Source organism: Chelonia mydas, chromosome 1 (genome assembly GCF_015237465.2).
Source record: "Chelonia mydas isolate rCheMyd1 chromosome 1, rCheMyd1.pri.v2, whole genome shotgun sequence".
NCBI classification, from domain to species: Eukaryota; Metazoa; Chordata; order Testudines; family Cheloniidae; genus Chelonia; species Chelonia mydas.
Genome location: NC_057849.1, coordinates 287,599,394 through 287,617,303, shown reverse-complemented (window position 1 = coordinate 287,617,303; position 17,910 = coordinate 287,599,394). Strand labels below are relative to the sequence as shown.

Sequence of the window (17,910 nt, the reverse complement as noted above, 5' to 3'; positions counted from 1 at the left end):
TCCAAATTTGTGAAAGCCTTTTAAATTCTCATCCCTTGCTTTGATCCTTTCTTTTGCACACAAATAAAAAAGTTCAAGAATCTATTTGCAGATTAGCCAGAGTTTGGGGACTTTGTGGGGAAACCAATCAGCTTGTCTTTTGTTTCTCAATGGAGTGATAAAAGTGCAGCTGTTGAAAGACTTTGTAGCACCACTGCATATAATGCAGCACAAAATGGTGATACTTGCTTTCTCTGATAAAAATGGGTAGATCCATGCTGGGGCCACCATGAAAACTAAAGGAACTTTTGTGGCAAAGAGGGCTAAATCTCTTCATATCACATAAGAGTCACCGGAATGACATTGGGCAACTGTTACAACGAGTCAGCCTGCACTGTACTTGGCTAGTAATCAGCAAAGAACATTTGTCCATTTCCTGGTTTACTAGCCCTCTATTATGTGCACTAAACTACTGACTGACTTAAAAAACAAACAAACCCAGCAACAACAACAAAAAAACCTACCAAAGCTAAGACAAAACAAATTTAACAAGACTTACTATTTTTTTAAAATTAGAAGTTACTCTAACAATATACAATTGAATAATTCTATTTGAATTAAGTGAGCAGTGAACATTTACTGTCTTTTACAAAGCAACTCTTCAGATACTCTGGCCTGACGACTATAGAATGTGTATGTCACACTGGTATGCAAAGTGCAATGTAATAGACTGAGACCAATATAAATTGGAAACTTTATTTATTGAATACAAGATCAATAGTCCTGCAGTCAGCTACCCCGATAACCTTGCATGAACGTTGCTGAATATCCTTCCTGCCAGCACTCATTTCACACAATGTTTGAAGGGAACCAAATAGATGGCTTGACCTTGGGACCTGTACCTTTAAAAGGAAAGCACTGAAAGACTCTTTTCATTTTCCCTTCCCCCATGGAGGAGAGAGTGTGCCAAGTGGGCTGATGTTTAGCTTACAGAGAGAGACACACACATTAAAAATCTTTGGCCAAGGTTCAGATATAGATTTTCACTGTACAAGAAGGTATATTTATGACAGAATCTAAGAATGACCAGGCCCACCAATTAGAGAGTGGAAGTGGCTCTCTCAGTAGTTTATCAGACTGTGAAGATGTCACCTCATTTTTAGTGGGATGCGGATATCATGTGCAGTTACTGTAGAACTGTGACTCCTTGGTTAGCAAAAAATTTAATTATATCATTGATATTAGCATTATCTGCTAAGGCCGCAAAATCATGCTCTGTAAGAGTACATCACAAAACCTAGAATTAGCACAGGTTTCCTCCCTTCCACCCCCAACTGAAAATGCTCAGCTTGGGTAAGCCTAGTAGTCCATGCAGAAGTGAGCTAGGGCTGTACCAGAGGACTGCCTGCTGGTAATTTAGTAATATGGTAATTAAAGTCTTTTCATGATGTAATTACATATCAACTACAAAGGGACAGCTGCTATACAACAGTGCCAGGGTACATGGCATGAAATGATTAGATTTGAGAAGCTTTAGTGGTTAAACTGAATACCACAGACATAACTCTGAGGTGTAGTTAACACTGTACAACCCATTATTATTCAAGTCTCACGCAGTCTTTCCTTATTCTCATTGTGATAGTAACAGTTTCCTTCATATACCTTGTTTCTAGGATACCAGAAAGCCTTTTAAAACCCACCTTTGTAAACTCCTGCTGTTTTGAAATTGCACTAAATTTCAAGTCTATGTCTATTTCAGGACAAGAGAGTCTGTTCAAATTAGATCCATCTTGGTACGTATAAACAGTGAGGAGTTCTTGTGGCACCTTAGAGACTAACAAATTTATTTGGGCATAAGCTTTTCTGGGCTATAACCCACTTCATCAGATGCATGGAGTATAAAATACAGTAACCAGGTATAAATATACAGCACATGAAAAGATGGGAGTTGCCGTGCTATTCAATCAGAAGGACCCCTTCTTGTAAACTTGTTGGGAATGGGCCACGTCCACCCTAATTGAATTGGCCTCGTTAACACTGACCCCCCAACTTGGTAAGGCAAGGGGCAGGACGTCAGGCAGAAGGGGTGGGGCTGGGGTCAGCATCCCCCAGCCAGCCCATCCACACTGCCTGGCCCACGCTGCCCAAGGCTCCAGCGGCGATTTGAAGAGCCCCGGGCCCTTTTAAATTGCTGGCCCCAGCTGCTCCTTTTGACCCCCCCGCTCCCATTGGCAAAAGGGGCAACAATATTAAAACTGCAGCAGCGCTTTAAGCAGGGCAGCCAACGGGGGGCGGGGTGCAAAAGGGGCAGCGACGTTAAAGCACTGCCGTAGCAGCGCTTTCAAGTCAACTGGGTATGGGCCAGTACGGCGGCCACATTTTACCAGTACGCTGTGCTGGCCCATACTGGCTTACTTTCACCCTGGTGCACCTTCACCTTGACTTGATTGCTGTATGTCCAAGGGGGATTTGAGCTTCACATTTTAGTGTCTTTTATCAACATTAAATTAATGACTAGTTCAAAAGAAAAGCATGCAATACCTTGTTTCTAATTCAATGTATGTCTACAAACATCAAGAAGAATCATAGCACTGGCATGCAGAGAACTGGGACAGCGTGCACAAGAGATTACTCTTGCTAGCTGTGAGATTTCTGGGCCTGCTGCCTCCTTAAAAATATAAGGCTTCTGAGCAGCACTACAGCTGTTCTCTCACTATCTTTGTTAATAGGTGCATATACATAATGAAATTGTGAAAAATATATACTCACAAGCATGCATGTGCACACAGAAGTCTACATATATATTTTTCTTCTTTTAATGGCTTTCTGTCTAAAATTAGGGCTGTCTACTCCCCTTTTCAGGCGTATGAAGTCTTGCCCCATACCACCCAGAGAATAGCCTTCTTCTCCTTCCTGCTTTTCTCAGCTTGTTCTTTCCCAATATGACAGGGCTGCCGCACAAACAGCAAAAAGACCTGAAGCCTACAAGAACAGTCTCTCTCTCTCTCTAGGGGTCGTGTGGGGAGGAAAGAGAGAGAGTTCCAGTATGCTATTGGTTTTGACTTACTCAGAAGACTGGAAAAAGCTTTTTCTCTGTGATATTTCCAGTGGCCAAAATTTTATAATAATTATCATCATCATTAAATAAAAAAGGTTAGCTAAATGACCCGAACTTCCGAGGAGTCCATCAAGTTTCAGTCTGAGGGGTAGGTGAATATCTGAATCAGGATTTATTTATTTATTTAATTCTAGCCTAACCTGTTCATATGTCCAGTTACAAAAGCACTAACCAAATCTGTCATAATTGACTGGCTCTGAACCCATCAAGGATTAGCTAGGAGATCCTCCAAGCCTAGGCTGGGGGACAATAGCAACTTCTAGTTCAAACAGTTCTTTCAATTCTCATAAACAGAAACACGAAACCATTTCAAACAGTGGTTAATACAAAACTTGCACTAGAACACACAGTAAGTGATTTTTTATTTCACACTGCAGAAGAGCCATTGAGTCATTTAGAGACTGTTAATAAGAACAGCAGAAAATTGAACTTCTCTAAACATCACTCTTCTCTGAATAGCGGGCTTATATTAGTTTTAGTTTCTATTAAATACTTATTGCAACTGTTCAATATAAACAGTAAGGTATATTACTACTATTTGAATTGAGATACATTCTAATCAAGGCCCCATTGAGCTATTTTGCTAACTGCCTGTTGCAAAGGAAATTATTATTTTTAGGCAAAAAACCCCTAGAGATCCGCTTTGCTTACCTACTGTCACCAGCATTTGCCACGTAGAGCTTCCCCAGCATATACACAACAACAAGGGCTGTGCAGCCACCAGATATATTGTAAACAGTCCTCTCTCGCTCTATTTGTAAATCCTAAGGAAGACAGAAGAGAGTTTATAAAATAACTCTGCAATTGGCATTTAGGAAGAGAAGATTTTCATTAAAACCTTACATATTCATATTCCTAAACCAAAAGTCCTGTTGAGTTTGTTTACTTGTTGCTGCCACAACTGTATATTCAGGAAAACAAATGGAACATCGAAAAGCAATGAATATAGGGCCCAATCCCGTTTGTTCCATGGATAAAAGTAACCTGGTTAATATCGTGCAAGGCACAGCAGAATGAAGTGTAGTTACCCAAGGAGGCCATCCTCTGACTAATATTTGAATGACACTCTGGTTCCTGTTACAGTCACAATATCTGTTACTGCCTACAAATCAATGTTGAGGAAAAAAACCCAAAAGAAATCAAATCTTACACAGTCTTTTGTCAGAGACATACACACATACATATGCTAAAAATGCCTATTTTATATCACTTTGCCATAGACAAGTTTTAAGTTGATATCCCTCCACCCCCCAGGGATTTTTGCATTTTTAGCAACCTACAGAGTATTGCAAAGGAAGCAGAAATTTTTCACCATCAAAATAATTTTAACTCATATATTAAAGTGGATTTTCAAGGCATTTCCAAGTACATTAAAATGGTTTTATTCCCTGGCTTTTTATAATGATCCTTTTAAAATCTGAAATCAATGTCTGTTTCCCTTACCCATTTTCAGTTTGTCGAGCACATGCTTTGGGTCTGTAAGGATGTTGGCATTTATGTTTTATTTTGTTTTACTAAGATGACTTCAAAAGTATTTGCTATGATGCAAAAGAGGGATTACTACAATGAGCCTGATTTTTCAGAGAGTGTCTACACTACAAAATTATGTTGACATAAATTATGTCCATGTGCAGACACCACAGTAATTAAATCATTTTTGCGTGTCCACACTATGCTCGTGTCAGCAGTGCACGTCCTCACTACCTGCACCGATATAAGTGCCAAGAGCAGTGCACCTGTGCATAGCTATCTCACTGTGCAACCTGCCACCATCTAGTGCAGGGTGTTTTGGGAAGGGTTTGCAATGCCTCATGGGGGCAAACAAGTTGCACAGGGGTGCCTGGAAACATGATTTCAACAGTCCATAATACAGTTTTCTCCATCTCATAATGTTTCCCGTCTCTTTTCTAAAGTCCCATACACCTGTGTGCATGCCATCTGAGTGAGGAGAAGCAGGGATCCTGCACAGCTCTGTACTACTGTGATGAGTGTTGCAAGTAAGGGATGTCTGATCCTGCAGTATTTGCAGTGTCAGCAGAGGAGCCTTGGGGGACATGACAATTCCTTAGAGGCTAGATTGCTGTGGGACACAGGAAGAAATAATTCAAGGTTGTTGGCTGTGTTCACAGAGCAGCTTAAGATGGTGGAGCACTAGTTCTGGACCCAAGAAACAAGCACTAATTGGTGGGACCACATTGTCATGCAGGTTTGGGATGACAAGCAGCGGCTGCAGAACCGTTGGGATGTGCAAGGCAATGTTTCCGGATCTGCGTTCAGAGCTTTCGCCTGCCCTTCGGGTCAGTGACACCATAACAAGAGCTGCACTGACAGTGACGAACGAGATGGCGATCACTGTGGGGAAGTTTGTAATGCCAGATTGCTACCAATCAGTCAGGAATCAACTGGAGTTGGGAAAACCACCAGGAGGGTTGCTGTGATGCAAGCATCCAGGGCCATTAATCACATCTTGCTACAGAGGACTGACGCTCTGGGCAACGTGCAGGACATAGTGGATCGTTTTGCAGAAATGGGGTTCCCGAAGAGTGGTGGGGCAACAGATGGCACACGCATCCCTATTTTGGCACCAGACCACCTTGCCACAGAGTACACCAACAGAAAGGGCTACTTTTGTGTGGTACTGGAAGCACGGGTGGATCACTGGGGACGTTTTACCAACATCAACGTGGGCTGGTCAGGGGAGGTGCATCTTTAAGAACACAGGCCTGTTCAGAAAGTTGCAAGTGGGGACTTTCTTTCCAGTCCAGAGGCCTATCACTGCAGATGTTGAAATGCTAATAGTGACCCCTTACTCCTGTGGCTCACGAAGCTCACGAGCGCTTCAACCACAGGCTCAGTAGGTGCAGAATGACAGCTGAATGTGCCTGGGGCTGTTTGAAAGGCCGCTGGCATGGTCTACTCATGAGATTAGACTTCAGTGAAAAAAAATATCCCAATGGTTATAGCTGGCTGCTGTGTCTTTCATAATATTTGTGAAGCAAAGGGAGAGAAGTTTCCACCCTAGTGAAGCGGCTGTCTGCTGATTTTGAGAAGCCAGATACCAGAGCTTTAAGAAGAGCTCAATGTGGAGCTATACGGCTCATGGAGGCTTGGAAATACCACTTTAATACTGAGCCACAGTAATGCGTGCTGTCTTAACGTGCTCTGCTTGCATTGCTTTTTGGCACCCCAGTATGAACCTTGTAATGAGTGCCGTGTGTGCAGCAATATAACATTGCATATGCACCTATTGCTATTAACTGTGAATGATGTCAGCCCCAACCAGCATATGCTGTAAATTAACAAAGATGAATTAAGTTTCCATAAATAGACTTTTATTATAAACCCATGCAACCAGACATGTTTATAATTGAATTAAACTTTATAAATACAGGGGAAAGAACTGTTAAAGGAGAAAGAACAGTCATTTCCATTTCACAAACACGTACACCAACCATGTCTCTCACAGGTCAGTGCACGTGCTGCTGTGATTGCCTGCACTCTCCCCCAGGGTGGAGTAGTAGGCATAGTGCAGGGGCCTCGGACGCCACATGGAATGCAGTTCTCTATGGGCTGCAGAGGGAGGCGAGCATGGAACTGTTGAAACTGAAGGTCCACAAGAGTCTACAGCATGTTCTGTTTGCTGCTTGAAAAGTGCTAGCATCTGCTGCTTCATGTCGCTCTCTGCTCTCTTTTCCACTCAATCCCTGTCCATGCTGTCCACAAGGGTATCCAAAGCAGCAGAGGCTTGCAGGATCTCTTGGAACATGCTGTCCTGCATCCTCTTCCTTCTCCTCCTCATCTGGCTGTACCGCTCTGCTGGTGCAGATGCAGAGATCTGCAAGACCACATTTCCAGCTGCAAAAGATACCATGCACAGAGGTACTATTGTGAGTGTATTCATAAGATAAATTGAAACTTGGTATACTGAACTCACTCCCTTTTATCCACACAAGTTGCAAACACAACATTCTCACTTCTTTCTGGGATTCATAAAGCAGAGTGGCAGTCCCAGTGATGGTGAGTACAGCCCAAGAGGGAGGGGGTAAGTTGGGAAAATAAGGGGCAGGGATAGTTCATGGGCATGAGTATATGTGTATAGGACAACTGAGCTGAATACTAGCACTGTTTTCCACAGGTGGTGGGGATTTTAGCTGAACTTCCACTGAAAGGGAACAGCTCCTGCAGGCATCCAGCTGCAGATCGTGGCCATATGCTGCTGGCCTGCATGCTGCAATGGTGCCTACTGAAATAATTGTTGAGTGGTGTGGGAAAGTGTCCTACCATGGCAGGAGAAATAAGGCAGCCCTCCCCAGAAATCTTTGGCAGAGGATTGCAGACTGCCTTCACAAAAGTTTCCTTGAGATCTCTATGATCTCTCTACTGCACACAAAAACTATTCTGCAGTACCCCCTCTGCCTAACTGTAGAGGGGAAGTAGAGCTGCTATCTGCTTCTCACTCTACTGTTGATTTCACTATCTCTTCCAGCATAAGTTTAAAAAAAAAAAAAAAGTAAATGAATGGATGTGTCCCTGCAATATCAAAGCAAATAGTATATTTACCAGAGGTTCCTTCCCTTGTATCAGGCTCACCTGTGCTGGACTGTAGGGACTGTCCGGACTGTCCAGGAGTCAAAAAGAAGGTCCTGGCTTGACATGCCACTGGATCCCCTGTCCTCCATACTCCTACTCCTCCTCACTGTTCATAGCTGGGGCCTGTGACTTGGGCTTCCTGAAGTACCCATGGTGCTCTTGGGGGTGGTGGTGATGTCTCCACCAAGGATGGCCTGCAGATTTTTGTAAAAGTGGCAGGTCTGTGGCTCTGCACAGAATGCCTGTTAGCCTCCCTGGCTTTCTGGTACACCTGTCGCAGCTCCTTGGCTTTCACACGGCACTGCTGTGGGTCCCTCTTATAGCCCTTCTCCTCCATGCCCCGAGTGATCAGCTTGTAAATAACGATGTTTGCACAGCTGTATTAGAGCTGTGCCTGCACAGCCTCTTCTCCCCACAGATCCACCACCTCCTGTGTACTCCAGGCAGAAGCACGTCTGCAGCGTGTAGCCAGCATGGTCAGCTGGGCAGTTGCTAGGTGACCTCTCCATGCCGAGCAACCAGGAAAGAAATTTCAAAAATTCAGGGGAGTTTAAAGGGGAGGGAAGTGTACCTGGCTGCTGGGCAGCGGAGTTCAAAACAGTGACCAGAGTGGTCATGCTGAGGCATTGGAGGACACCTCCTGGAAGCCACTAAAGTCAATGTATGTAATGCAGTGTCTACACTGATACTGCATTGACCTAATTACACCAACATAAGCACTACGCCTCTCACGGAGGTGGAGTTATTTAGTGGGCGCAGCATGCAAGTCACATCGGTGGGAGTGACATTTTAGTGTAGGCGCTCAGAGTTAGCTGTATGTAAGCTGCCTTGCACTGACCAGGACTGAGAATCTGGCCCTTAATAGTTTAGACTCCAAAACCAGAAGGGACCACTCTAGACTGACCTCCTGCGTAACAGGCCATAGAACTTCCCTGAATTAATTCCTGTTTGAGAATCTCTCTCAGAAAAATATCCAATGCCAGGGATGGAGAATCTACCACAACTGTTGGTAAATTGTTCCAAGAGTTTAATTATCCCCACTGTTAAAAAAAGTACACCTTCTTTCTCATCTGAATTTGTTTCGCTTCCAGCCACTGGATTGTTATACCTTTCTCTGCTAGACTGAAGAGCCTGTTATCAAATATTTGTTCCCCTGGTAGATACTTACCGACGGCGATGAAGTAACCCCATAACCTTTTCTTTGTTAAGCTAAACAGAGTGATCTCCTTGAGTCTATCACTGTAAGGCATGTTTTCTAATCCTTTTATCACTCTCGTGATTCTTCTCTGGACCTTCTCCAATTTATCATCAACATTCCTTCCTGAATTGTGGGCACCAGAACTGGACACGGTATTTCAGCAATGGTTGCACCAGTGCCAAATATGGGAGTTTATATTACTCTACTTATTCTTACTTGATACTCCTGTTTATACATAACAAAGATTGCATTAGCCTTTTTGGCTACAGCATCACAAAGGGAGCTCATGTCAGCTGATTATCCACCATGACCCTCCAAATCTTTTTTGGAGTCACGGCTTCCCAGGATAGAGTCCCCCGATGTGTAAGTATGGCCTGCACTTTCATAACACCACTAATTCTGCAAACAGATGCATTGAAAAAATGACCATCTTTTTTTCTTCCAGTCTTGACAGTGACTCATGTAGCCATCTGTAGATGCAGGGACAACTTCTGTTGAGAGCGCAAAGTTTTACTACTGAGATTGCCAAAGTCACCATGCTCTGTTAAATGAAACGTGACCTCAAATTGTGCCCACATTGCTATATAAGGCATTTCTATGTTATGAAAGAAAGGGCTTTCCTGCACTGCAACAATGTATGCAAGGAAAATTACGGTTTCAGAGTAGCAGCAGTGTTAGTCTGTATCCGCAAAAAGAAAAGGAGTACTTGTGGCACCTTAGAGACTAACAAATTTATTTGAGCATAAGCTTTCGCGAGCTACAGCTCACTTCATCGGATGCATTCAGTGGAAAATACAGTGGGGAGATTTATATACACAGAGAACATGAAACAATGGGTGTTACCATACACACTGTAATGAGAGCGATCAGGTAAAGTGAGCTATTACCAGCAGGAGAGCGGGGGGAAGAAACCTTTTGTAGTGATAATCAAGGTGGGCCATTTCCAGCAGTTGACAAGAATGTCTGAGGAACAGTGGCAGGGGGGAATAAACATGGGGAAATAGTTTTACTTTGTGTAATGACCCATCCACTCCCAGTCTTTATTCAAGCTAAGTTAATTGTATCCAATTTGCAAATTAAATTCCAATTCAGCAGTCTCTCGTTGGAGTCTGTTTTTGAAGTTTTTTTTGTTGAAGAATTGCCACTTTTAGATCTGTAATTGAGTGACCAAAGAGACTGAAGTGTTCTCCGACTGGTTTTTGAATGTTATAATTCTTGACATCTGATTTGTGTCCATTTATTCTTTTATGTAGAGACTGTCCAGTTTGGCCAATGTACATGGCAGAGGAGCATTGCTGGCACATGATGGTATATATCACATTGGTACATGTGCAGGTGAACGAGCCTCTGATAGTGTGGCTGACGTGATTAGGCCCTATGATGGTGTCCCCTGAATAGATATGTGGACACAGCTGGCAACGGGCTTTGTTGCAAGGATAGGTTCCTGGGTTAGTGGGTCGGTTGTGTGGTTGCTGGTGTGTATTTGCTTCAGGTTGGGGGGCTGTCTGTAACCAAGGACTGGCCTGTCTCCCAAGATTTGTGAGTGTGATGGGTCGTCCTTCAGGATAGGTTGTAGATCCTTGATGATGCGTTGGAGAGGTTTTAGTTGGGGGCTGAAGGTGATGGCGAGTGGCGTTCTGTTATTTCCTTTGTTGGACCTGTCCTGTAGTAGGTAACTTCTGGGTACTCTTCTGGCTCTGTCAATCTGTTTCTTCACTTCAGCAGGTGGGTATTGTAGTTATAAGAATGCTTGACAGAGATCTTGTAGGTGTTTGTCTCTGAGGGGTTGGAGCAAATGCGGTTGTATCACAGAGCTTGGCTGTAGACAATGGATCGTGTGGTGTGGTCTGGATGAAAGCTGGAGGCATGTAGGTAGGCATAGCAGTCAGTAGGTTTCCGGTATAGGGTGGTGTTTATGTGACCATCGCTTATTAGCACCGTAGTGTCCAGGAAGTGGATCTCGTGTGGACTACTCCAGGCTGAGGTTGATGGTGGGATGGAAATTGTTGAAATCATGGTGGAATTCCTCAAGGGCTTCTTTTCTATGGGTCCAGATGATGAAGATGTCATCAGTGTAGCGCAAGTAGAGTAGGGGCATTAGGGGACAAGAGCTGAGGAAGCATTGTTCTAAGTCAGCCATAAAAATGTTGGCATACTGTGGGGCCATGCGGGTACCCATGGTAGTGCCGCTGATTTGAAGGTATACATTGTCCCCAAATGTGAAATAGTTCCGGGTGAGGACAAAGTCACAAAGTTCAGCCACCAGGTTTGCTGTGACATTATCGGGGATACTGTTCCTGATGGCTTGTAGTCCATCTTTGTGTGGAATGTTGGTGTAGAGGGTTTCTACATCCATAGTGGCTAGGAGGGTGTTATCAGGAAGATCACCGATGGATTGTAGTTTCCTCAGGAAGTCAGTGGTGTCTCAAAGACAGCTGGTAGTGCTGGTAGTGTAGGGCCTGAGGAGGGAGTCTACAGAGCCAGACAATCCTGCTGTCAGGGTGCCAATGCCTGAAATGATGGGGCGTCCAGGATTTCCAGGTTTATGGATCTTTGGCAGCAGATAGAATACCCCTGGTCAGGGTTCCAGGGGTGTGTGTGCGCGGATTTGTTCTTGTGCTTTTTCAGGGAGTTTCTTGAGCAAATGGTGTAGTTTCTTTTGGTAACCCTCAGTGGGATCAGAGGGTAATGGCTTGTAGAAAGTGGTGTTGGAGAGCTGCATAGCAGCCTCTTGTTCATCTTTCCACCTATTCCTAACGACAGCACCTCCTTTGTCAGCCTTTTTGATTATGATGTCAGAATTGTTTCTGAGGCTGTGGATGGCATTGTGTTCTGCACGGCTGAGGTTATGGGGCAAGTGATGCTGCTTTTCCACAATTTCAGCACGTGCACGTCAGCAGAAGCACTCTATGTAGAAGTCCAGTCTGTTGTTTCGACCTTCAGGAGGAGTCCACCCAGAATCCTTCTTTTTGTAGTGTTGGCAGGAAGGTCTCTGTGGGTTAGTATGTTGTTCAGAGGTGTGTTGGAAATATTCCTTGAGTCGGAGACGTCGAAAATAGGATTCTAGGTCACCACAGAACTGTATCATGTTTGTGGGGGTGGAGGGGCAGAAGGAGAGGCTCTGAGATAGCCCAGAAGAAGAATCTGTCCTAAGAGTATAGCTGGATAGATTAACAATATTGCTGAATGGGTTAAGGGAACCACTGTTGTGGCCCCTTGTGGCATGTAGTAGTATAGATAGTTTAGTGTCCTTTTTCTTTTGTAGAGAAGCAAAGCGTGTATTGTAAATGGCTTGTCTATTTTTTGTAAAGTCCAGCATATCTCAATAACTCTTTCATTTCCAATGGTGACAAGGTGAATCTTTCAGTGAATTTTTGCAACCACCTCACAGCAAGCTAAGCAATATTATGGTGGGTAAATCTCAAGTCTTCTCTGCCTGAATTTCACCCAGTGCCACTTCCTGAGATGCTCAGGTGTTGGGAGAACTTTATGCTCCAGTCTAAGAATTGGATCTATGTTCTTCCTGGGTGGTGAAGGGCAGTGGGTAAACATCTGTGGGTAAAAGATTGCCACCACTGCCCTTACAGAGAGCCGGTAGCCAACTGCTTTTAAGAAAGCATTCTGCAGCCCCGATCAACCAGCTGTCACTTGAGGTTGACAGCATAAGCTTTTCTGGCCACTGTTCCACCTTCCATTCTTCAGACAGATTGCTGAGAAGGTTCTGGTGAGACAACACTCACAGCATCTCAGTTATCCTTGATTCTTGTCAAGCCAAATAGAGCCTGGGTTTGGCGCACACTGTATTGGTTACACTAGATGACCTCTTCCTGACAGTGGATGAAGATCAGCTATCGAAGCTCATATAATGCTGATCAGCTGCCATTGATGCCATCAACCAGGATATGTTGCTTGGCTTGCTTGTGCCACCTAGTGTGAAATAGATGGAGCTTCTCTTAGATGACTGTTCTTTTCCCTTGGAGTGGCCACAGAGGGTAACTGGTGCTCTACCCAAAGGGCTCATTTGAGGTACAGCAGGGTTCAGTTTTTTCACCCCTCTTATTCAACATATCTATGATGCAGCATGTGTCGCAGTCCCTTCAGTACACTTTTAACACCATATAAGCCTGACCCAGTTCCTGGCTGAAGTTGGAACACTAATGTGGGCAAGCTGGCTAAGGTTCAGTCCAGACAATACGGAGATGGTGCTAGATTAGGGAAAGCATCACCAGAACATGTCAGAGACTGTACTGGCATCTTTCAGTGAGGTATCCATCAGCTTTTTACTGCCCGACTTCACAACTTCCGCATGGTGTTAGATCACTGTTTGCTTTTAGAGGATTAAAATTACAGCACTCTGCAAGAAAGCTGTTTAATTCCACAAGGTTGTGACCTCGTCTCTTGGATATGGACCATTTTCCATGTTTTGCCACTTTAACATCTGCATGGTCCATGAGGCTGTACCTAAAATCCATTGGAAACTAACACTGGTGCAGTGGGCCACTGTCTACTTGTTAAGTGGAGCATTATTCTAGAAGCACATGTAATCAGTGCTTCATGAACTAGCCTGCCTGACGATTGGTTTCCAGCTGGAGTTTCATGTTGGTTTTAGTCATGATCAGAAATGGTTTAGGACTGCCTACATGAAAGGCAGTCCTAAACTGCCTCTGTCCTCATGAGATAATGTTACTGTTGAAATTAGAATCTCAAGCTGAAGTTATCTCTGCTTAAAAAAGAGGGAGGGGGGCTTCTGGCAGACACTTTCCATTAGGGCTCCTCAGCTCTAGATCTCATTGCCATTTTGCTCCAAAACAGTTCTGTTAATCTGTTAATCTCCAGGAAACACGGCAAAGCCCATTTATTTGTTCAGGGTTTGGGGAGGGCTGCAGAGAGGGGTGGACAAGGATCTTTCTAGGGTTGGGTACACCTGCATTTTCACTTTGACATATTAGGCAGCTGCTGCTTCTCTTGTGTGAGGGGTTTGCAATTTAAAGTGTTTAAACCTCCACAGCCTGGGATAACCATCTATTTTTGTAATCAAAACTTAAACTTAAAAAATAAAAAAATTGATTTTTGTTTGTAGTATAGATGGGACAAAAGTGTTTTAAGAATCATCATAGGGATGCTGTTTACAATTTAGGTTGCATTGTCCGAACCACAGTGCTACAGAAAAAACTGTTAGAATACATACTCACTTACCCAAGCCAGACAACCATGAGCTAATACTGTCAGAGTTGTAGTGTAGATTGATCACAGTATAGAATCATAGAATATCAGGGTTGGAAGGGACCTAAGGAGGTCATCTAGTCCAACCCCCTGCTCAAAGCAGGACCAATCCCCAACTAACTATAACTATAACTATAAGATATAAGTATAAGACTGCTGAAAGTGTATTTGTTAATTCATTGCCATGGACTACCCAATGTGCCTCACGTTCCAAAAAAGGGAAGGCCAAGCAATGCTAATCATGGCCTTCAAAAGAACAAGCAATCTTTCCTCTTTGTGCAACAACTCGATCCTGAGTAGAAGTTTAAAACAGAGTAGCGATACCTATTCTCCCCCCCAACTTGAGATCCATTAGTAAGACTCAGAGAAGTAGGGCTTGTAAATAAGTTTGATCTTGACCCAATTATACATGGTTGTAACCATCACATATGGATTCATTTGCTTTTTATGTTATCAAGCAGATGCAAGTCGCTCTGTACAGACCATCCAGAAAGTAATGTCCTGTTTCAATACAGGTCCCAGGCTTCTCAGTCTGTTTACCTCAAAAGAAACAGGAATTTATTTCATCTACATTAGAAGTGTCGAGGACTTGAACCCCCAACGGCACGGTTCGTTGTCTGACCGGAGAGAGACAGGCAACAGCAGCAAGGTCCGAATTCAAAGCTCTTTACTGAAGAGTGCACACAACAATAGAGAGCAGCCCATCTCCAAAGAGAACCAGCAGCCTCTAAGTAAAACTAATAGATTTGATGAAGGGCTGAGGTAACTCTCTTGGGATTTGAACTTGTGGCTCCAGGAGTGATGCTAAAAAAGCCCGATATTCTGAAATATAATGCTTACATCACCAAGTCAACCCTCTTCTTGTTTTGTCAGTTATTTAAACAATGGATTCTTTCAAGTGTTTCCACCATTCGAAATGGCAGAAATATGAGGACATTCTCATCTCTCAAGATCTCCACCATTTTGATCAGAAAATTTTACAAGAACAGTTTACTAGATTTCATCTACACTGAATACACATCTTAGTCCTGATTTTGAATCTCAAGTTGAATCCAAACCTGGTTCTGGATTTGAACACCACCTCTTCAGCCCATCTGTTATTTTCGAAGTAAGACAGTTTTGTATCACTTAACTGTATCACAAACTAAGTTTCACCCCAATACAACAAAAACAAAAAGATATAACCTAAGTCATGACCTCAGAGCAGGATAACTGGGGGTGAGGATATACCTTTCAGATGGGAGTGTACTCTGTGTGGCACTTTTTCTACATAAGGCTGAGTGTGGAGTGGAAGCTCTTTCCTTTAGTCTCTCTTCAAAACAAAAAAAGAAAGAGGTAGATGGCTCACCTGTGATGCACAAAGCTATGCATACACCCCCAATAGATGAAATTCAGATAAGCCCCCTTTTGTTCAGTTCAGCGAGCTAAGTTTGATGAAATTATCTGAGTAGCTTAATATAGAAGAACACTTGGAAATATCCTTCCAGCTCCCCAGGACGTGGCCTATAAACCACTCAGGGTTTGTCCAGACTACTGCTTTGGGTTGTATTGTAACAGATTTTCCATTAACTCAAGTTAACAAATGTAATTGTAAATGCTAACAATGGACACTCAACTGAGTGTGGCCTGGAATAAACATTTGTGATCCCAGCTTACAACATGGAAATAAATTAACACAAGCTACAACACAACCAAACATTGTAGTCTAGAAAAAAAAAACAAAAAAACAGACAGGAGAGTGGTTAGTAGTTTAAATATCTAAGTAAGGTAACAGCCCTTCCATGGAAGATAAACAGAGTGCCGTGTGGTTTACTGTGTGCGGGTCTATTAGAGTGAGCACTCTCCAGAAGAAATATTTGACAGACACTGGAATTATTAATTGAGTTATGACTAAAAGGGAGTTACATTGAGTCTGACACTTCAGGCAAGAAAGGGAAGACCTAATTAGCATTTGAAAGGAGGCTGGGCAGAAAGGCGTAATGGCACACAACACTCCAGGGGAAGAGAGGAGTTGAAGGCCTTCTGTTAGGCAGTACCTGAAGGAATGTGCAAAGAGGGTTATATGTACCTACCCAACACTTTATCCAGGTTCAAAGGGTTCCTGTGAAGTGCTGTGTGTTGCAGGAAAGAAAACCGAGACACATGCCTGCCTACTTTAGGAATGCTGGTTTTTGTTAAACACTGGGTACAATGATACATTGTGCTAGTAAGGAGCCCATGTAAATAAGCTAACTCAAAAGGGTTGGATTAGCATAAAAACAAAATATGGATGAGGTACTAATAAAGAATGACTACAGTGATATCAAGGAGGCTCACACTTATTTCAGAGAGCACCAGGCGTATAAAGAAGGACAGAGTTAGAGAGGTGGGAGGAGTGTGTCAGCCTTAGAAATGCTGATGTTACATAAATCTCTCTCACAGAGAGAGAGAGAGAGAGAGAAATGTTATTCTTTTGCTTAAACCCATTATAAGCACAAGATGTTACCCAGACTTTAGACTGGATATATTGTATTTACTCCTATTTTTTCCCTAATAAAACTGCCTTTTTTAATTAGAATTGTTATTGTACGGGGTAACCACTGAGAGCCATTCCTGGAGACAACGATGGAGAAGCAGAAGTGGGAATAAAAGGTCCCCAGCCTGCAACATTTGATCAAAGGCATGGGGCAGGAGATGCTCATCTTGAATAAACCCTACCACGATGCCAGCTAGTGACAATGAGAAAGAAATTGCCATGATTTGTGTGCACAGTCCCTAGCACAATGGGGCCCAAATTTCAGGCAAGGCCCTCAGTGCTATACTAAGCCATGTGCATTTATTATGATGTTGTGGTGTATACTTCACAATACTAATTTAAATATATTTGATTCTGTGCAACTTCTATCATTGTGTCATGTAATAGTAAAAAAAGATTTGTAATAAAAATGAACATATTTTACAGGGAATATTTTCAGTTGTACAGTAGTTTGCAAAGAGCTTTCTGATTCTTTGGGAAGAAAAGCACTACACAAAGAACTAATCATTGTAATTACTTGAGTGCAGAAATGAAACAGTTCTTTTCTGGAATAACTGTTGTAGTCTGTTAATTAGAAGCATGTACTAATTCACGTATATGAGGAAAAACTATGATTGAGTCCTGCCTTTGTACTTCACCTTGAGAAGAATATCTCTGAGAAGTGCTTAGTGTAAACTTTTCTGCACGAAGAGGAAGCTTTTTTAAGACACAGAATAGTGTCATTTCCTAGGGCCTAATCCCACAAGCACTTATTATCAAGCATAGTCCTAACTGCTAGGAGCGATCTCAGGCTAGCAAGCACTATGCACAGTGGCAAGAGTTTGCAGAATCAGGCTCCCGCAGGGGATATCCACTTGAGGGTGAATCCCTAGCCCCCTGAAGTCAAATGGAAATTTTGCCACTGACTTCAGTGGAGCCAGACTTTCACCCCAAGTATCCATGTGAGTAAAGCACAAACGAGTGGAGGGGTGAGACCCACCCCCGAAACAACAGGCCAGGGTACAGAGCTACTGTGCAGCCCCTATTCTAGCCTATGAGCTAGAACAGCCACTGCTCCTCCAGATGGGTGGGTACTGGGGCTCTTTCCCTGGTCCACCTGCAACCTGCCACAACATGGCCGCCTACATCAGCCCATGCAAGGCTGGTGCAGAAACCCTGCCTGTGGCATAGAATCATAGAATCATAGAATATCAGGGTTGGAAGGGACCCCAGAAGGTCATCTAGTCCAACCCCCTGCTCAAAGCAGGACCAAGTCCCAGTTATATCATCCCAGCCAGGGCTTTGTCA

General features: G+C 43.3%; 1 protein-coding gene across 2 annotated transcripts in view; it reads right to left on the bottom strand.

The window, feature by feature from the left end:
* Positions 1–17,910, bottom strand: part of PPM1H (protein phosphatase, Mg2+/Mn2+ dependent 1H) — a 206,278-nt gene that overhangs the window by 68,703 nt on the left and 119,665 nt on the right. For both annotated transcript variants that reach the window (XM_027826419.3, XM_037887539.2), the window contains exon 4: positions 3,749–3,861. In XM_027826419.3, the coding sequence (XP_027682220.2) occupies positions 3,749–3,861 (113 nt within the window). The remainder of the gene's footprint in view (positions 1–3,748; positions 3,862–17,910) is intronic.